Below are 18,612 nucleotides of genomic sequence, written 5' to 3'. Positions count from 1 at the left end.
GATATTCTTATGAAGACAATAATTGGAGGCTGACTCCTAAATATTGTGCCAAGTAATTCTCATCATTTTTCTGGGGCAAACATTATTGCTAGGCCCTGAGGATGAGCGAAAACAGGTTATAGGTAGGTGAAGAGAAATAACTAAAACAATTATTCTTCTTTCTCTGTCCCCCTCATTTTGTATGATTGGCCTTAGTCATGCTGTCCTGTTGTCCTATTGTCACTGGAATTATGACAGTGCTTAGGCCAACATTTTATCTCATCACAGTTAAAAAACTGGGGCATTCTAGCCATACCACTGCTAGGTTTATACTCCAAAGAGATCATAGGGGGAAAAGACTTGTACAAAAATATTTATAGCCTCGCTCTTTGTGGTGGCAAGGAATTAGAAAATGAGGGGATGCCTTTCAATTGGGGAATGGCTAAACAAATTGTGTTATATGTTGGTGATGAAATATTATTGTGCTCAAACGAATAATAAACTGAAATGACCTCCAGAAATCGATGTAGAGTGAAAGGAACATAACCAGGAGAATCTTATACAGAGACAGATACACTGTGGCACAATCAAATGTAATGGACTTCTCTACTAGCAGCAATGCAATAATCCAGGACAATTCGGAGGGACTTATGAGAAAGATGCTATCCACATCCAGAGAAAGAACTGTGGGAATAGAAACAACAGAAGAAAAATAACTATTTGATCACATGGATTGATGGGGATATGACTGGGGGTGTAGATTCTAAAGGATCACCCTAGTGCAATTATCAATAATATGGAAATAGGTCTTGACCAATGACAAGTAAAATCCAGTGGAGTTCTGTGTCAACTACTGAGGGAGGGGGGAGGAAGAGAGGGAAAGAACATGAATCATATAACCATGGAAAAATAATCTAAATTAATTAAATTTAAAATTTTTAATTCAAAAACAGGAAAAATAAACTGGGACAGTACTTTGTTGTAATATTTTTCTTTGCATAAACTAACTGTTTCTTATCTTTTGATCATATGTAAATTAATAACATTTTATTCTAATGATTTCAGTCTGTGGAAATACAAACTCTTTGGCCCTCTCTGGTGTTCTAATTGTACATTTTTAAAGGGACAAACAGTTGCTTAAGGTTTCAATTTTTAGATGCCTTATCAACCTTTAGATGGTTTAACTTTTTCTCTGATGAAAATTTTCAGCAAATAATATTTGCGTTAAACTGTCAGAATAACCTGAAATTCTAATTGTCTTTAGTAGCAAAGCAATTCAGAATAGTTGTCATCTTGTGTTACATACCTTCTTTTATTTTAATATATTTTATTGTTCAAAATTTTCTTCGGAATGTCTCTGTCATTTGTATTTGTGGAATGCCAGCATTTGAATATTCTGTAGCACATTCAAGTAGGGTGTAATTCTCTTATGTATTTGTTCTCTATATATGCAGAGCATTATTATATGGTGGAATGCGAGAGTCTCAGCCTGAAGCAGAAATTCCTCTCCAAGATACCACTGCAGAGGCATTTACCATGTTACTTAAATACATCTACACAGGACGTGCAACATTGACAGATGAAAAGGAGGAGGTGCTGCTGGACTTCCTAAGCCTGGCTCATAAATATGGATTCCCTGAACTGGAGGATTCAACCTCTGACTATCTCTGCACCATACTTAACATTCAGAACGTCTGCATGACTTTTGATGTTGCTAGTCTCTACTTGCTTCCAAAGCTCACTTGTATGTGTTGTATGTTTATGGACAGAAATGCTCAGGAGGTACTTTCCAGTGAAGGTTTCCTTTCTCTTTCTAAGGTGTGTTTTTGTATATAAACACTTCCATTGTTGTGCATTGTTTTGCATGTAATTGCAAGATGTAATTATTATAGTAGACCCCCAGAACAAAATCATTGTAAATTCTTTGCCTTTTTAATGCCCCTCTCCTTTGTTTTCTGTCAGTCTTTGCAGCAATTTATTTGAACTCAGTATTTAGTCACACAAATAGATAGTAATAATTCCTCAGAAGAATAAATATTTTTGTTGAATTGAAAATTAAATAATCAAAGAGCACTAAATAGTATTTAAGTGAGAGGTAGCATAGTGCAATGGAAAGAACACTAGTGTTGTAATCAGAAGACTTGGATTTGAGGCTTTGCCATTTATTTGTTGGGTGATTTTGGAAACATCTGAGCGTCTATCTTCTCATTTTTAAAGTTGGAGATTTTTACTAGCTCTTCTCTAACAACACATTTGATAACTTTAAGTTCATGATCCTATGATTCTGTGAGGTTACCCCTAATACAAAACTTCTGTTTTAGATCTCTAGACTGGAGATTTAAGTCTTGCTCCCATTATAAAGAAGGCTTGTCAATTCTTGCTGCTCTTGTCTCTTTGTATAACATAGAGAAAAAAAACTTGAAAGTACCAATGGTGAAACTTCCATTCAGTAACAGTTTTTCAAAAAGAGAGCAGCATTAATTAGTGGATAAAGAGGGGCCTTAAAGTCAGTCTGCTTGGATTCTAGTTTTTTATTTTCTGACACATATTTACTATATTTTGACTTCTTCCTCATTTCCCTTGTTTTTACAAAGGAGCAAGGTGCAGGTACTAGAATTGAGAAAATAGAGAATGAAAAAGGGTACATTATCTCATGGTCTAAATAAACAAAAGATGATGTTCCAAGTGTTTTGTTAGTACTCTTAGTTGACAAAACAGAATGTAATATACACTTTGTGGTACTTTATGGGGACGCTTAAACATATGGATATTTTAAAATGAAATTCCTTAAAATGGAATAGACTTTAATAAAGCAGTTACTTCATTCATATGCAGTACATTGTGCATTACCCCAGACCATATACAAGTCGTCTGAGACAGAAATTTAATCTGACTCTTAAAAAACAAAGAACTTCAGAGAATGAGACTTCAAAACTTCTTGATAGTTTATAATTTTTAAGAGTTAGGAAAAATCTCCCCTTTAACCAACTAAAATTATTTCCTTTTGGAATTCCTTTTCTTTCTTGGCTCTAGGACAAGTAAAGCCATTGATCTTTCTACACCTATATATTTATGAAATATAGAGATATATCAGCAGCTTTATACACATATGTATACACGTATATACATTTATTTATCTATCTAATGTCATAGTCAACTCTGACTCCCCTTCTTCCCAGGTTAAATAAATTCAGTTTACCCTATACTTTTAGGGCTAAAATCTAAAGTGCTATATAAATGCTAGCTGTTATTATTATTATATTTTCTCAGATTTTTTCAGAACCTGGTATAACAAGGTTTTATATAAAAAGATTAATCACAATTGTGATTAATGTTCTATTTATAAATATTTGGAAACATCCTCAAATGGAGATTGCCACATAAAGCAAATAACACTTACTTGGGTATAGTGGTTTTAAAAAAAATTAGCTTTATATATATATTTAAAGCAAATTTGGAATGTTTTACTATTTTCATTGTTTTTAATTATACAAGTTAAAGAGGAGATGGAATTAAGGGTAGAGAGTTAAAATAAATGGAAAAGATAGGTAGTACAAGTGATAATGGTAAGTAATAACTTACAGGTTGAGAAAGTTAAGAAGTTTGGGGTAATGGAGAGCTAAGCTGGAAAGAGGAGAAGAGTTCAAAAGACCAGTTAATACCCCAAATCATATAATCCTTCCTGATCTGCTTTGCTAGGCTCTATTTTTAACTAGAATTTTCCTTTTTATCCTTTTCCTCTTAGGCAGCACTTCTCAATATCGTATTAAGAGATTCATTTGCAGCTCCTGAAAAGGATATTTTTCAAGCCTTATTGAATTGGTGTAAACACAATCCTAAAGAAGATCATGCTGAAATCATGCAGGCAGTTCGTTTGCCCCTGATGAGCCTCACTGAGCTCCTGAATGTTGTCAGACCATCTACATTGTTGTCTCCTGATGCCATCTTGGATGCAATTAAAGTGCGCTCAGAGAGTCGGGACATGGATCTCAATTATCGGGGCATGCTTAGTGAGTACCTGTTTCTCCTAAATGTATGTAGAAGGGGGGCTTTTTTGAAAACCTTGCTCACAAAGATTTTGTTACCTTTCACAGACCATTTAGCTGCTCTAGCTTCATAGATATAGTGTTTATAGGTTTTACAGCTATGTGTGTATAGTTAACTCTAATAGGAACTTTACTTCTCATACCTTGTGATACCCTTTTCAGTCACTTAGAAGGCATTGGATCCAAGTAGAAATTCCTAATAGGCAAGAGGAATACTTAATGTAAGCATAAGTGAGAGGTCAGGGCTAGAAATACAGATTAGGGAGTCTTGGGTACAGAAGTGATAGCTGAAGCTATTACAGTGTTAAATACATTATCCAAGAGTCTTTAGAGAAAGAGAGAAGTGGAAAATCAAGGGTACTGTACAGTACTAAGAGAGTAAAAGAGCAAGAAGAGGTGACAGAGGAGGAGTAGGCCAAGGGGTAGAACACTCAGTAAAAGTATAATTAATCAGCCAACAAGCATTTATTAAGCATTTACTATGTCGTAGACACTATGCTAGTTTCCTTTATATTCAAGTCATTCACCCATTCTGAGTTTATCTTGGTGTAGGGTGTGAGATGTTGATACAAACCCAATCTCTCCCATATTGTCTTCCAATTTTCCCAGCAGTTTTTGTCAAAGAGTGGATTTTTGTCCCAAAATCTGGGATCTTTGGTCTTATCTTGCTGTCTTGCTGAGGTCACTTACCCCAAGTCTATTCCACCAATCCTCCTTTCTGTCTCTTAGCCAATACCATATTGTTTTGATGACCACGCTTTAAAGTATAGTTTGAGATCTGGTACTGCAAGGCCACCTTCCTTCACATTTTTTCCCCATTATTTCCCTGGATATCCTTGATCTTTAGTTCTTCCAGATGAACTTTGTTAAATTTTTTTCTAATTCTATAAGTTTCTTGGTAGTTTGATAGGTATGGCACTGAATAAGTAAATTAATTTGGGTAGGATTGTCATTTTTATAATATTAGTTCATCCTACCCATGAGCAATTCATATTTTTCCAATTATTTAGATCTAGTTTGAATTGTGTGGAAAGTGTTTTGTTTTTGTGTTCATAGAATTCCTGTGTTTGTCTTGACAAATAGATTCCTAAATATTTTATATCGTCTAGAGTAATTTTAAAAGGAATTTCTCTTTCTAACTCTTGCTGTTGAGTTGTGTTGGAAATGTATAGAAAGGCTAATGATTTATATGGATTTATTTTGTATCCTGCAACTTTGCTAAAGTTGGTGATTATTTCCACTAGCTTTTTAATTGATTCTCTAGGATTCTTTAAGTAGACCATCATATAATCTGCAAAGAGTAATAGTTTAGTTTCCTCATTGTCTACTTCAATACGTTCAATGTCTTTTTCTTCCCTAATTGCTACTGCTAGAATTTCTAGTACAATGATACATAATAGAGGTGATAATGGGCATCCTTGCTTCACTCCTTATCTTGGAAGCTTTCTAACTTATCCCTATTGCAGATGATGCTTGCTGATGGTTTTAAATATATACTGTTTATTATTTTTAGGAAAAGCCCATCTACTCCTATACTTTCTAGTGTTTTCAATAGGAATGAATATTATATTTTGGCAAAGGCTTTTTCTGCATCTATTGAGATAATCATATGATTTCTGTTGATATGGTCAATTATATGGATCATTCTCCTAATATTAAACCATTTTTGCATTCTTGGTATAAATCCCACCTGTTCTTAATGAACAATCCTCATGATAGCTTCCTGTAGTCTTTTTGCTAGCATTTTATTTAAGATTTTTGCATCTGTGTTCATTAAGGAGAATTGGTCTATCATTTTTTTTCTCTGTTTTTGGTCTGACTGGCTTTGGAATCAGTACCATATTTGTGTTATAAAAGGAGTTTGGTAAAACTCCACTTTTGCTTATTTTGTCAAATAGTTTGTATAGTATTGGGATTATTTGTTCTTTAAATGTTTGATGGAATTCACTTGTGAATCCATCTGGCCCTGGGGATTTTTTCTTAGGAAGTTCCTTGGTGACTTGTTCAATTGCTTTTTTTGAGAAGGGATTAAGTATTCTATTTCATCTTTTGTTAATCTAGGCAGTTTATATTTTGGTAAATATTCACCCGGTTCACCTAGGTAGTCATATTTATTGCCATATAATTGGGCAAAATAGCTCTTACCTTAATTTCCTGTTCATTAGAGGTGACATTGCCCTTTTCATCTTTGATACTGTTAATTTGATTTTCTTCTTTCTTTTTTGATTATATTAACCTGTACTTTATCTATTTTATTTGTTTTTTCAAAGTACCAGCTCCTACTCTTATTTATTAGTTCAATAGTTCTTTTACTTTCAATTTTATTAATTTCTCCTTTAATTTTTAGGATTTCCAATTTAGTTTTTATCTGGGGATTTTTAATTTTGTTCTCTTTCTAGTTTTTTAAGTTACATGCCCAATTCATTGACCTCTTCCCTCTCTGATTTGTTGATATATGCATTCAGGGATATAAATTTTCCCCTGAGTACTACTTTGGCTGCATCCTATAGATTTTGATATGTTTCCTCATTGTCATTCTATTTAATGAAATTAGTAATTGTTCCTTTGATTTGTTCTTTGACTCACCAGTTTTGAAAAATTAGATTATTTAGTTTCTAATTAATTTTAAATTTGTCTTTCCATAAGCCCTTATTGATTATGATTTTTATTGCATTATGATCTGAAACATTGCATTTCTGCTTTCCTTCATTTGTTTGCAATGTTTTTATGCCCCAGTACATGGTCAATTTTTGTATATGTGCCATGTACTGCTGAAAAGAAGGTATATTCTTTTTTATCCCTTTTTATATTTCTCCAGATATCTATTAGCTCTAATTTTTCTAACATTTCATTCACTTGCCTTACTTCTTCCTTATTTATTTTTCAGTTCAATTTATCTAGTTCTGATAGGGGAAGGTTGAGGTCCCCCACTAGTATGATTTCACTATCTATTTCCTCCTTAAGCTCCTTTTAATTTCTCCTTTAGAAATCTGAATGCTGTACCATTTGGTGCCTATATATTGAGTACTTGATATTTCTTCATTATTTATACTTCTTTTCATTAAGATGTAATTACTTTCCTTGACTCTTTTAATCAGATCTATTTTTGCATTAGCTTTATCTGAGATCATATTTGCTACTCCTGCTTCTTTATCTCAGTTGCAGCCCCATAAATTCTGCTCCACTCTCTTATCTTTACCCTGGGTATGTCTATGTGCTTCACATGTGTTTCTTGTAAACAACATATGGTAGGATTTTGGTTTTTAATCCATTCTGCTCTCTGCTTCCTTTTTTTTTTAAAATATATTTTATTTGATCATTTCCAAGCATTATTCGTTAAAGACATAGATCATTTTTGTTTTCCTCCCCCCCACCCCCCCATAGCCGACGCATAAATCCACTGGGCATTACATGTTTTCTTGATTTGAACCCATTGCTTTGTTGATAATATTTGCATTAGAGTGTTCATTTAGAGTCTCTCCTCTGTCATGTCCCCTCAACCACTGTATTCTGGCAGTTGCTTTTCCTCGGTGTTTCCACTCCCATAGTTTATCCTTTGCTTATGAATAGTGTTTTTTTCTCCTGGATCCCTGCAGATTGTTCAGGGACATTACACCACCATTAATGGAGAAGTCCATTACGTTCGATTATACCACAGTGTATTAGTCTCTGTGTACAATGTTCTCCTGGTTCTGCTCCTCTCGCTCTGCATCACTTCCTGGAGGTTGTTCCAGTCTCCATGGAACTCCTCCACTTTATTATTCCTTTTAGCACAATAGTATTCCATCACCAACATATACCACAATTTGCTCAGCCATTCCCCAATTGATGGGCATCCCCTCGTTTTCCAGTTTTTGGCCACCACAAAGAGCGCAGCTATGAATATTTTTGTACAAGTCTTTTTGTCCATTATCTCTTTGGGGTACAGACCCAGCAGTGCTATGGCTGGATCAAAGGGTAGATATTCTTTTGTCGCCCTTTGGGCATAGTTCCAAATTGCCCTCCAGAATGGTTGGATCAGTTCACAACTCCACCAGCAATGAATTAATGTCCCTACTTTGCCACATCCCCTCCAGCATTCATTACTTTCCTTTGCTGTTATGTTAGCCAATCTGCTAGGTGTGAGGTGATACCTCAGAGTTGTTTTAATTTGCATCTCTCTGATTATAAGAGATTTAGAACACTTCTTCATGTGCTTGTTAATAGTTTTGATTTCTTTATCTGAGAACTACCTATCCATGTCCCTTGCCCATTTATCAATTGGAGAATGGCTTGATTTTTTGTACAATTGATTTAGCTCTTTATAAATATGAGTAATTAAACCTTTGCCAGAGGTTTCTATGAAGATTTTTTCCCAGTTTGTTGTTTCCCTTCTGATTTTAGTTACATTGGTTTTGTTTGTACAAAAGCTTTTTAGTTTGATGTAGTCAAAATTATTTATTTTACATTTTGTGATTCTTTCTATGTCTTGCTTGGTTTTAAAGCCTTTCCCCTCCCAAAGGTCTGACATGTATACTATTCTGTGTTTACCCAATTTACTTATGGTTTCCTTCTTTATGTTTAAGTCACTCACCCATTTTGAATTTATCTTGGTGTAGGGTGTGAGGTGTTGATCTATTCCTAGTCTCTCCCACACTGTCTTCCAATTTTCCCAGCAGTTTTTGTCGAATAGTGGATTTTTGTCCCAAAAGCTGGGATCTTTGGGTTTATCGTATACTGTCTTGCTGAGGTCGCTTTCCCCCAGTCTATTCCACTGATCCTCCTTTCTGTCTCTTAGCCAGTACCAAATTGTTTTGATGACTGCTGCTTTGTAATATAGTTTAAGGTCAGGGACTGCAAGGCCCCCATCATATGTGGTTTTTTTTCATTATTTCCCTGGATATCCTTGATCTTTTGTTCTTCCAAATGAACTTTGTTATGGTTTTTTCTAAATCAGTGAAGAAGTATTTTGGTAGTTCAATGGGTATGGCACTAAATAGATAGATGAGTTTGGGTAGGATGGTCATTTTTATTATATTGGCTCGTCCTATCCATGAGCAGTTAATGTTCTTCCAATTGTTCAAGTCTAGTTTTAGTTGTGTGGCGAGTGTTTTGTAGTTGTGTTCATATAGTTCCTGTGTTTGTCTTGGGAGATAGATTCCTAGGTATTTTATTTTGTCTAAGGTGATTTTTAATGGGATTTCTCTTTCTAGTTCTTGCTGCTGAGCTGTGTTGGAGATATATAGAAAAGCTGATGATTTATGTGGGTTTATTTTGTATCCTGCAACTTTGCTAAAGTTGTTGATTATTTCAATTAGCTTTTTGGTTGAATCTCTAGGATTCTTTAAGTAGACCATCATGTCATACGCAAAGAGTGATAACTTGGCCTCCTCCTTGCCTATTTTGATGCCTTCAATTCCTTTATCTTCTCTAATTGCTACTGCTAGTGTTTCTAGTACAATGTCAAATAGTAGAGGTGATAATGGGCATCCTTGTTTCACTCCTGATCTTATTGGGAATGCATCTAGTTTATCCCCATTGCAGATGATATTAGCTGTTGGTTTTAGATATATACTGTTTATTATTTTTAGGAATGACCCTTCTATTCCTATGCTTTCTAGTGTTTTTAATAGGAATGGGTGTTGTATTTTATCAAAGGCTTTTTCTGTATCTATTGAGATAATCATGTGGTTCTTGCTGGTTTGCTTGTTGATGTGGTCAATTATGTGGATGGTTTTCCTAATGTTGAACCAGCCCTGCATCCTGGTATGAATCCTACTTGATCATGGTGAATGATCCTTCTGATCACTTGCTGGAGTCTTTTTGCTAGTATCCTATTTAAGATTTTTGCATCTATATTCATTAGGGAGATTGGCCTATAGTTTTCTTTCTCTGTTTTTGACCTGCCTGGTTTTGGAATCAGTACCATGTTTGTGTCGTAAAAGGAGTTTGGTAGAACTCCCTCTTTGCTTATTATGTCAAATAGTTTGTATAGTATTGGGATTAACTGTTCTCTGAATGTTTGATAGAATTCACAGGTGAATCCATCAGGCCCTGGGGACTTTTTCTTAGGAAGTTCTTTGATGGCTTGTTGGATTTCAATTTCTGATATGGGATTATTTAAGAATTCTATTTCCTCTTCTGTTAGTCTAGGCAGTTTGTATTTTTGTAAATATTCATCCATTTCTCCTAAATTGGTGTATTTGTTGCCATATATTTGTTGCCATATAATTGGGCAAAGTAATTTCTAATGATTGCCTTAATTTCATCTTCATCGGAGGTGCTGTCCCCCTTTTCATCTTTAATGCTGTTAATTTGCTTTTCTTCCTTCCTTTTTTTAATTAGATTGACCAATACTTTGTCTATTTTGTTTGTTTTTTCAAAGTACCAGCTTCTTGTCTTATTTATTAAATCAGTAGTTCTATCACTTTCGATTTTATTAATTTCTCCCTTAATTTTTAGGATTTCTAGTTTGGTTTTCTGCTGGGGGGGTTTTAATTTGATCGCTTTCGAGTTTTTTCATTTGCATTTCCAATTGATTGATCTCTGCTCTCCCTTGTTTGTTAATATAAGCATTCAGGGATATGAATTTACCTCTGATTACCACTTTGGCTGCATCCCAAAAGGTTTGAAAGGATGTTTCGCCATTGTCATTTTCCTCGATGAAATTATTAATTGTTTCTATGATTTCTTCTTTAACTAAACGGTTTTGGAGTATCATATTGTTTAATTTCCAATTGGTTTTAGATTTGGTTTTCCATGTACCATTACTAATCATTATTTGTATTGCCTTGTGATCTGAGAAGGCTGCATTCATTATTTCTGCTTTTCTGCATTTGTGTGCCATGTTTCTGTGACCTAATGTATCTCTGCTTCCTTTTTATGGGTGATTTCATCCATTTTATATTCACAGTTATGATTACTGTCTGTATATTCCCTTCCATTTTGACTTCCTCCTTTGATTCTACCTTTTCTATTATCCCTCTTACCCTCCTCGCCAACTTTTAGCTTTTAATCAATCTCCTCCCTTTCCCCTCCCTAATGTTACTCCCCTTCCCACCCCTTCCCTTCTTATTATTCCCCTCTTACTATCGTGCCTTTTAAATTACTCCCCAACCTCTCCCTCCCTTGTATTGCTCCCTGCCCCACCAACCTGTTTATTACCCTTCTACTTCTCTATAGGGCATGATACAATTCTCTGCCCCCCAGTGGATTTGACTCTTTTCCCCTCTCTGAGCCAATTCCAATGAATGTAAGATTTAAATATTAGTTGTCGTCAATCTCTTCCTCCCTTACATTATATTAGTCGTCTCCCCTACTCTCCCTTGTGCTTCTTTATGATAATATATATTTACCTCATTTTGTCTCTTCCTATTTCTCTTAGTATTGTCCTCCTCTTTACCTCTAGTTATTAATTTTTTTATATATCGTCCTATACAGTTTACCACTGTACCCTCTAAGTATACTTCTTCTAGCTACCCCAATGATAATAATTATTTTTATTTATTTATTTTTATAAGCCCTTACCTTCCATATTAGAATCAATACTGGGTATTGGTTCTAAGGCAGAAGAGTGGTAAAGGCTAGGCAATGGGGTCTAAGTGACTTGCCCAGGGTCACACAGCTAGGGAATGTCTGAGGTCAGATTTGAACCCAGACCCTCCCATCTCTGGGCCTGCCTCTCAATCCACTGAGCCACCCAGCTGCCCCTGATAATAACAATTTTTAAGAGTTACCAATATCAACTTTTCATATAGGAACACAAATGATTTGAACTTATTGGGTCCCTTAAATGTTTTTTTTTTTTAATTTCTTAATTACTTTTTGGTGGTTTTCTTGTATTCTGTATTTGGGCATCAGGTTCTCTGTTTGTCTGATCTTTTCTTCAGGAATTCTTGGAAATCTTCTATTTTATTAAATGACTATACTTTCCCTTGCAACAATATAGTCAGTTTTGCTTGGTAATTGATTCTTGGTTGTAGACCCAGTTCCCTTGCTTTCCAGAATATCATATTCCATGCTTTCTGGTCCTTCAGTGTGGATGGAGCCACGTCCTATTTAATCCTGACTGTGGCTCTGTGATATCTGAATTGTTTCTTTTTAGGAGCTTTTTTTGGAAGTTTCCAACTTGTCAATAACGTTCCTGGGTCTTGTCAATTTGGAATTTAATGCAGGAGGTGATCTATGGATTCTTTCAATCTCTATTTTACCCTCTTATTCAAAAATTTCTGGGCAGTTTTCTTGGGTAGTATCCTGTAGAATGATGCCCAGATTTTTTCTTTGGCCATAATTTTTTGGTAGTCCAATAATTCTTAAATTGTATCTCCTGAATATTTCCCAGGTGGTCTGTTGTTTTATCAATGAGATGTTTCATATTTTCCTCAATTTTTTCATTTTTTAAAAAATTTGTTTATTTTTCATTGTTTTTATCTTTTACTTTTTTTGCCTTGTTTTCAAGCTGGTCACTATTTTCTTGTTTTAGTTCATGTACCTCTGTTTCCAGTTGACCTATTTTGCTTTTTAAGTTTTTTTTTCCCAATTTTTCTTCAACCTTTCTTAATTGTTTTTTTAATTGTGTTTTGAGTTCTTCCAGAACCTGAGTCCAATTTGCTGGAGTTCTTGAGATTTTGCTTGGTATTTCTTGGTCCTCCTCTGTTCTAATTTATCTTTGTTCATTACCTGAATAGAAACTATTGATTATAATTTCTTTTTTTTCTTATTTTGTTGTTTACTCAGATTTTTTTTCCTTCTCTTCCCCTCTTTATTGGCTATATTTTTTTGCTCCTCTGTTTATTTGCTGGATCTGTGAGTTTTTAACTTTTCTGCCCTGAAAGGGCTTCTTCTCTGCCCTGCTGATTAACTGGATTAGGCTGATGGAGCTGATCTTTTGTATTAATGTGCCCTGAGGCCAGATCATCCCCAGCTGCCAGTAGAGGCTGAAGGTGAAAGTGAAGGTGTGGGAGGTTGAAGGTAGTTACACTCTCCTCTCTTCCTTTTTGCCAGCTACCTCCCTACTAGCTGCCTGGTCAGAGCCCTGAATTTCCCATAGTGGTACCAAGGTACTCTTTTGGGTTGCAGCCTTCGCCCTGGGATCTTAGTCAGCTGATTACTTACCAAGGGTGTCAGCAAGATAGGTGGGGAGGGGTGTTGGATTTGACTTTATCTGCATAACTATCAACTTGACTTGAGTAGGAGAGACATGTGGCTCTGTGTTGTTGTTGAGTTTGGCTTTGTGTTTATTTTGTACACTTGCTCTTCTGGTTGTTTTCTGGCCCTGTAAGTTTGACCTTTTTTGTCCACTAGAGCTGGGGGCCCCAAACTTTTTACACAGGAGGCCTGTTCACTGTCCCTCAGACCATTGGAGGGCCAGACTATAAAAACAAACTATGAACAAATGTGTATACCACTGTCTGGGATAGTGGAGGCTTGAGCACTGGCTGTGATGGGCCTGTCACAGGCCCATCACCGCCCCCACTATACTGGGGAGCATTATATACAGTGCAGAATTCCCTCCCCCAGATCGTAGCTTACCATGCTTATGTCTTCCATTGTGCAACCACATGATCCTTTGCACAGCGCCTCACTCTCATTCAGTTACTCTCAGAACAAGGGGCCATGCAAAGGATTATGTCACTGGAAGTAGTACTGTACATGAGTGCTGCCACATACAGTGCTCCTCTCACTGACCACTGAAAGAGTTGCCCCTTCTGGAAGTGCGATGGGGGCTGCATGTGGCCCACCTGCTGTAGTTTAGGGACCCCTGGCTTCTTCTCTGTACTGTTGATAAACTAGATTAAGCCAATTGAGCTGATCTGCAGAGCTGAATGTGCCCTGAAGCCAAAACTTATAGAGGCAGAAGCCCAAGATGGAGGTCTGGTGGTTATAGGCTGGGAGCAGCTTGCCCTCTTCTCTGCTTCTCTCCTTTAGCTGCCTCCTTACTAGCTGTGATCAGAGCCCTTGAGCTTTGTGTAGTTGTTGTAGCAAGGCACTCCATCCTGGTTGGAGCCCTCATCCTGAGATCCTACTGCCTGCCCTGGAGTCTCAGCATAGGAGATGGGGGTGGGCCATTAGGACCTTCCTTCTTTCTTTTCCTTAAACTGGAGAATTCAACCTTCACTATGTACCTTTTAAGTTAAATTGAGCAGGAAGATTTTGTTGCTCTGTCTTGTTGTTGGATTTGGTTTTCTATCCCCCTTGAAGTTTTTTGTTTTTTATTCAAATGGGAGGGTTTTCAAAGAGGAATGTTTTGTTCTTTCTAAGCCACCATCTTGACTCCATCCCCCTATATTTGACTTCATAACCTTTAGATTCATTATAAAACAAATAGTTACAAAAACAATGCAATGTGACATCTGAGTAGGACTAGAGAAGATTTCATAGATGATGACACATTTTTTATGGTTTTTAAAGGAAAGTAGGAGTTAAGTAGTCAGTAGAGGAGTTAGATGGAGAAAATGTCAGTATTTAAGTACCAGTAAAACCAAAAGCAGAGTCAGAAGGGTCAGAGAGTGGTTCAGTTGATGTTTGAAGTAGTGTGCATAGAAATGAGTAATATGATATAAGATTGGAAAAGTAGATTGGCAATAAATTGTGGAGGTCCTTGAATGTCCAGTAAACATGTTTGAAATATACTTAATCAATAGTAACAAACTCCTGAATATTTTGAATAGAGTGTCATGACTAGATCTATGAGTAAAGAACGAGAAACTTTCTGCAGTGGTATGAAGATTATTGTAGGGCTAGAGTTCTTGACCTGGGATCCATGAAGTTTTTTCTTTTTAAAAAGATTTTCCTAACTGAATTTCAGTATAGTTGGTTTCTTTTGTAATCCTATGCATTTTATTTAATTAATTTAGAATGATTTTGAGAAAGGGTGGAACATAGACTTCATTATACAGCAAAGTAGTCTAAGACCAAAAAACCAAGATAAAATGGGGTGGGGCATAATGGCCTTTGGAGTTGTCACTTACTCTAGTCTCTAGTAAGTGACTTGTGAACTCTCATACTTAATGGTAAGTAGGAGTACTTTAAATTATTGATTTGATTAGCTAAAAATAGACAAAGGGAGAGTTAATCCTACCTTCACAATTGCTTTTAGTTTATGTTTCTTGTTGTGAGAATCATATATTAATTGACTATTAATGCTGCCTTTTTTATTTCTAACTGTAGTACCAGAAGAGAACATTGCAACTATGAAGCATGGAGCCCAGGTAGTGAAAGGGGAGCTGAAATCTGCCTTACTTGATGGTGATACACAAAATTATGATTTGGATCATGGATTTTCTAGGCATCCAATTGATGATGACTGTCGGTCTGGCATTGAGATTAAATTAGGTCAGCCATCGATTATCAATCATATACGCATACTCCTGTGGGATCGTGATAGCCGGTAAGTAATAATAGTGTGATTCAAAGAGGAATTGACATTTTATTTTGATTGAAATGACTTAACCTGTTGATGGTTTAAAATTATGCTTTGTTATGTTTAGATTTTATATATCTTTTTAGAATTTTAAAATTTCATATCATTAACATTTCTGTTGAAATTCAATTGGAAGGCATAGTTCACTTAACAGTTCATTCTGATTATTTAAGACTCTTATTTATATTCTGTCTCACAGAATATGACATCTACCACTTTTTGAAACAGACAACAAATGTATGGTAGACAAACATGGAAGTGAGTCAGAGAGTCCATCCACCTAAGCACTGATTTAAAAGACTAGACTTCAGTCCAGTGACCCAGTGCTCCCCTTCCATAAGCAAAAACATCTTACTCCAAACCCTCCAAGAATAGCCTGGATTTCAAGAGTTCAGGAAGTCTATAGTACCAGAGGTCACACTTAAAGTTTTAGGAAGCACCAAGGGACATTTTCTATCAGCACTGCTTGCTGTGGCATCAACGTTTTCATGTCACATCATTCCCATTCCTTCTTGGCTTTGGGTATGTGGTGTTTGCATGTGTTTGCAGTGGCTTGCTGTTACATTCCAGGAGGGAGGCTTATTGAAAATTAGGGATAAACTGGCTTCTTGGTGTTTATATGTGTGAGGTCCTCAATTTGTCTCCACCTCATTTTTTTCTTATCATATAAATATTTCCTAGTTCCTTTCCCTGTTTAATTTAATTTGATTTTAATTGGTTAAATGGGACTTGTAGTCCATTTCTGAGTGAACATAAACTATTATAAAGGGTAGGAACCTTGAGGATTAAGGAGTTTATTTTATTATCTTTGTAGTTCTTGTGCCTGTCAAAACATTTATAAAATATTTTATTTTGTACAAAGCTCTTTTCATTCATAGGGGGCTTACCTTTGTTATATGGTCATCTACTACCCTTGTAACAGGAGCTGATGTAGTTCTGACCAAAAGCGAAACATTCATGATCCAAAGCAAAAAAACTCTTAGCACATGTTGTAGAATTACAGCCTTTATTACTGATATCCTAGAGAGGTTCAAGAAAAGGTTATAACCAGTTTGTAGTTGTGAAATAAAATGAATGGGAGTGAAGGGACAACAGAAAATGAGAGAATTGTGTGTCACAAAATAAGTTGACCTTCCTAGTCCTGACTTTTGTCTACAAGCTGACATTTACAGGCTGTTAAATCTTTTTGATATCAACCATGTTGATGCTTCAGTAGAAATAATACCCCCTTGAATTTAAATTTATCTTGGGGGAGAGGGCAGTACAAATTAGTTCTTTGTGTTATAGGTGAGCAATAGAGTCCCAGAAAGCTTACTTGGAAATGATCTGTTAAACATTACTAAGGATTATTAGACCACAAATTTCAGGTTGTCCTCAAAATGCACTTGTGTTATCTTCAGCAGTGTTAGTTACTTGTCTCTTGGCTGGTTATGTAGGGTGGTAGGGATCTGTTATAGTGGGAAGAGATAGAAAAAAACCAAAAAAACAAAATCTAAAATCTTGTTGAGGAACCATTCTGCAATGGCTCTGCTCCTGAGAGGGTGAGCATAGCTAGCAGAACCATGGAAAAGTAGAAGAAAAAGACACCCCCTTCTCTATCTTGTACCCTTCCTTTTTCATGATTGATAATCTGTTAATTTAGAACTTAGAATTTGAATGTATGAAGGAAAACAAATCCTGTTTCCAAAAGAAGCAAATAACTTGATGAAATGAGCATTTAGTGACATGTAAAAGAATGTAGTTAGTGAATAAATTGTTTTCTTTGATATTTATTTTGTGATTTCTTTATACTTTTCCCCCTCCATTCCAAAGGTCTTATTCCTACTACATTGAAGTGTCCATGGATGAACTAGATTGGATCAGAGTAATTGATCACTCAAAATACCTCTGTCGTTCTTGGCAAAAGCTGTATTTTCCTGCCCGAGTTTGCAGGTTAGTTTCCATAGATTAACTGTGCAATTGAAATTTTCACATGTATTAATATTTGGTCCAATTAAACTTAAAACACATGTATAAACATTGACTTTCTAATCACTCTTAGTTGTGAGAGGCAGATTTCATTTTTCCTTCTCATGATAAAAAGGAAACTCTTTAATGTAATAAACTATCAAATATTCTAAGTGGGAAAACTTTGGAAAAAGTAGAAAATTATGAACATAGAGGTGGGACTATATAGGTTTGGGATATAATATAGGAATATTCAGAACTCCTTATATTCACATTAAATGGTAAGTAATTGATAAGAGTATCTAAGTAATGTAAAAAAATTGTCTAAATGCCATGCCATATCCATATACTTAGATCAAAGGTATATATTAATATATTTTATATTATATTATTATTATACTATACTTATATATACTATACTATATTATTATTATACTATAATATTATAGTATATATTAATATATAATCATTTATTTGAAAATCATAGTAAACTTATATGTACAGAGAAGGGCTTCACACGAATTTCCAAGATAGAAAAGGAAAATGCTGCCTTAATTTTCATTCTGTGCTTTTATGTTTCTTTAGGTAGAATTCATTTCCTCAAACTCTTATAATACTGCAGAACCTATATAAGCCAGTAAGATTATGGGTAAAAGAGGTGGCATAGCCTAAGAGGGAAAAAAATTTATTTTTTTTCAGCAGTAAAAGATTTGGGTCCCAATCTACATATCATTTGTTTCTAAGAGTTGGAAATATTTCAACTTATTTCACTCACTTACATTTTCCTATTGTAAAACAGATATTATGAATGTAGATGAATATTCCCCTTGCTTCTGGCCCTATTTTCTCTTGCTGCTATCAGTAGAAGAGCTCCCAGGAGGGCACTGGGCAGAATCATCTCCAATTTTCTTATTTTCCTGAAGTCAGAGGAAATAGAGGATGAAGGATAGGCTGAGTGGGGAAAAAAGCAAGACCAGAGGAGGTACAGAATGCCAACCTACTATAGTAGTCTCTTCCCTGATATGTCTCCTGAAAGCTTTCTCAACCATTGTAAGCTCATTTCTGCATGGGAGACCTAGAATATTGGTTGCTTAGATATAACATGATCCTTGTTTGCTTTGGCTTATCCTCTGTTTTGTAAGAATAGACCCTACCTTGGAACTTTCATCAAGGACTACTTTTTTACCTTTCAGCATCTGATATATTAAAAGTTTCTTTCTACATGTCTTTTATTATTAA

The 18,612-nt window shown here is 35.5% G+C and overlaps 1 protein-coding gene across 8 annotated transcripts in view; it reads left to right on the top strand.

Moving 5' to 3' along the window:
* Window positions 1–18,612, top strand: part of BTBD9 (BTB domain containing 9) — a 550,633-nt gene that overhangs the window by 104,207 nt on the left and 427,814 nt on the right. For all 8 annotated transcript variants that reach the window (XM_056818165.1, XM_056818162.1, XM_056818164.1 and 5 more), the window contains exons 3-6: window positions 1,434–1,797; window positions 3,725–3,989; window positions 15,174–15,393; window positions 17,239–17,358. In XM_056818165.1, the coding sequence (XP_056674143.1) occupies window positions 1,434–1,797; window positions 3,725–3,989; window positions 15,174–15,393; window positions 17,239–17,358 (969 nt within the window). The remainder of the gene's footprint in view (window positions 1–1,433; window positions 1,798–3,724; window positions 3,990–15,173; window positions 15,394–17,238; window positions 17,359–18,612) is intronic.

This window comes from Monodelphis domestica, chromosome 2, assembly GCF_027887165.1.
Source record: "Monodelphis domestica isolate mMonDom1 chromosome 2, mMonDom1.pri, whole genome shotgun sequence".
Lineage (NCBI taxonomy): Eukaryota > Metazoa > Chordata > Mammalia > Didelphimorphia > Didelphidae > Monodelphis > Monodelphis domestica.
The sequence above is the reverse complement of the archived record's forward strand: the minus strand, read 5'-3'. Positions and strand labels throughout refer to the sequence as shown.